This window comes from Brassica oleracea, chromosome C7, assembly GCF_000695525.1.
Source record: "Brassica oleracea var. oleracea cultivar TO1000 chromosome C7, BOL, whole genome shotgun sequence".
Lineage (NCBI taxonomy): Eukaryota > Viridiplantae > Streptophyta > Magnoliopsida > Brassicales > Brassicaceae > Brassica > Brassica oleracea.
The window spans coordinates 42731448-42734301 of record NC_027754.1 but is presented as its reverse complement, the minus strand read 5'-3'; the positions used below and the strand labels follow the sequence as shown (position 1 = coordinate 42734301).

Below are 2854 nucleotides of genomic sequence, written 5' to 3'. Positions count from 1 at the left end.
TCATTCATTAGTACTCACCACTCAAACAAAGAAACCAAAAAAAAAAACAGAGAGGAAAAGAGGAGAGGTTGGATAATGTCTGCTTATACTTCATTAAACGATATCTACCTTCTCACTTTCTTCATTGCAATCTTGAGAGTTTCTGCGCAACTACAAGACCCAACTTACGCCGGCCATATTTGCAGCAACAAGATATCAAAAAACGACGTTTACTTATCCAATCTCAAAAGTCTTTTGACCTCTTTTTCAAACAGCCATGCTTTCTTATTCTCCGAGGGATTTAATTTTCTCGCAAAGGGTCAAGACAACGGTACAGTATTCGGAATATTTCTCTGCAGAGGTGATCTCTCGCCAGACGTTTGCCGTGAGTGCGTCTTGTTTGCTTCTAGTAACACTCAGAGTCGATGTCTAAGAGGGAAAGAATTATTGATTCAGTATGATGAGTGCATGCTTGGATACTCAGACCGGAATATTTTCATGGATGGTGTAAGAACATGGTCTACCCCTACAATAATCACTTGGAACAATCAGAGTGTTCCAGACATTCCGGCATACCGACCAGACCGGTTCAAGGATGCAATGTTTTCTCTGATGAACAAGTCTTCAGTGGAAGCGGCTGATAGCAAGGAAAAGAGATTTGCGGTTAACAAATCGAGATTTACTTTGTCTCAGACGCTTTATGCATTTGTCCAGTGTATTCCTGATATTTCACCTGAAGGTTGCTTAAACTGTCTGCAACAATCCATGATGGAGTTTAATTTCAGCAGAGTTGGAGGGAGAGTTGTTTTCCCGAGTTGTAACTCAAGGTACGAGATTTACCCTTTTTACAATGAACCCTTGGTGACAACTCCCTCTCCATCGCTTCCGGTTACAGCTACTCCGTCGCCTCCTGGTAAAAAGCTCTATGTGTCTTTTTCTTTCATTTAACTTGGGTTCAGACATGTGTGATGGACAAAGCCTAATGAAACATTCATCTTAACCCATAATTTTAAAGAGATAACGTACATGGATCTTATGGCCTTCAAATTGTACAATAAAATAAAATAAAATTATTAATATCTAGTTTAAAAGTTTTATAGCCCCATAAATCTCAGGATAAGCCTTGCATTCAAGATTTGAGAATCATGTGTCATGTCTGATATAATACTTTGGCAGGAAAAGTAAAAAACTCATTGGTGATAATCTTAGCAACTTGTGTGCCGGTCTCTGTCTTTGTTCTTTTTCTTGTGGCTGTTTCAAGCTACCAAGTAACAAAGAAAGTGAAGAAAACTGATAATACTACAGCTGCAGATGATGGTAACAATTCAAATAAATATGTGTGTGCTGCTTAAAGTTTTATGAAGCTGGATCCTTTAATTTTTTCATATTTTTACAGAAGGAGATGACATTACAACTGCTGTATCACTGCAGTTTGATTTTAAGGTTATTGAAGCTGCCACAGATAAGTTTTCCATATGTAACAAACTAGGTCAAGGTGGATTTGGAAAAGTCTACAAGGTATATATTACCAATCCATGTTTCTTAATTAGGTGCATAAGAGATTCAAATGAGGTGACGAGATCTGTTTTATTCACTATATTTTTAGGGGACACTTCCTAATGGATCACAAGTGGCTGTAAAAAGACTTTCCAAAACATCAGGACAAGGCGAGAAAGAGTTCAAGAATGAGGTTGTTCTTGTGGCGAAGCTTCAGCACAGAAATCTTGTCAAGCTTCTCGGATATTGTTTTGAGAGAGAAGAGAAGATACTTGTCTACGAGTTTGTGCCTAACAAAAGCCTTGATTACTTCCTGTTTGGTAACTTAAACCAATTCTAATTATCCACAATATTTTTCATTTTCGAGCCAATGTTTTTGCATTCTATCTATGGATGTGTAGACTCTAGAATGCAGAGCGAGCTGGATTGGAATAGACGGTATAAGATCATAGGAGGAATTGCTAGAGGGATTCTATATCTTCATCAAGATTCAAGACTCACAATTATACATCGGGATCTCAAAGCTGGTAATATCCTCTTGGACGCTGATATGAACCCCAAAGTTGCAGATTTTGGTATGGCAAGAATATTCGAAATGGACCAAACCGAAGCAAATACGAGAAGAGTAGTCGGAACCTAGTAAGTTTTTGTCTTGCCGTATATTGAATGTCAGACTTTATTATGCCTCTATTAACTCAATATAGTATTGTTTCAGTGGTTACATGTCCCCTGAGTATGCGATGTATGGCCAATTCTCAATGAAGTCAGATGTCTATAGCTTCGGAGTCTTAGTTCTTGAGATTATAAGCTGGAGGAAGAACAGCAGCCTCCATGAGATGGATGGTAGTTTAGGAAACTTGGTTACATATGTGAGTATAAAAACTTTAAATCTGCAAATTTTTCTTCTCTACTAAACCAATCACAAAGATAATTAAGTCTTAAAATGTTGAATAGACTTGGAGGGTATGGAACAATGGATCGCCACTAGAGCTCGTGGACTCATCCTTTGGAGAGAGTTATCAAAGCAACGAAATAATTAGATGCATCCATATCGCCTTATTATGTGTCCAAGAAGATACTGAGGATCGCCCAACCATGTCAGCAATCGTCCAAATGCTTACTACTAGCTCGATCGCCCTCCCTGTGCCTCGACCACCTGGATTTTTCTTCCGAAGTAAGAAAGAACAAGCATGTTCATCAGTGGACAAGTCTTCTCTCTGTTCGATTAATCAAGCATCCATTACTTCTTTAGCTCCTCGTTAAGTTTCATAAACCCAAAATCTTGGAAATTCCAGTAGCTTGCAAATTTTGGATTCACATCAGAATATAGTAGAATGTTACTTTCTTTGAGGTCAATATGCATTATTGTGTGTCAATA

General features: G+C 38.2%; 1 protein-coding gene across 1 annotated transcript; it reads left to right on the top strand.

Annotated features, from left to right (window-relative positions):
- On the top strand, window positions 1-2854 carry LOC106301313 (cysteine-rich receptor-like protein kinase 5). The gene is made up of 7 exons (XM_013737677.1): window positions 1-892; window positions 1156-1296; window positions 1376-1497; window positions 1586-1796; window positions 1878-2115; window positions 2192-2345; window positions 2431-2854. The coding sequence occupies exons 1-7, from the start codon at window positions 76-78 to the stop codon at window positions 2737-2739; spliced, it is 1992 nt and encodes a 663-aa protein (XP_013593131.1). The 5' UTR covers window positions 1-75; the 3' UTR covers window positions 2740-2854.

Excerpts from the sequence above, each read along its gene's own strand:
- LOC106301313 (XM_013737677.1), top strand. The coding sequence starts at position 76 with ATGTCTGCTTATACTTCATTAAACGATATCTACCTTCTCACTTTCTTC. Across the intron at positions 1,297-1,375 it reads TACTACAGCTGCAGATGATG|AAGGAGATGACATTACAACT; the intron begins GTAACAATTCAA and ends ATATTTTTACAG. Across the intron at positions 1,797-1,877 it reads CCTTGATTACTTCCTGTTTG|ACTCTAGAATGCAGAGCGAG; the intron begins GTAACTTAAACC and ends ATGGATGTGTAG.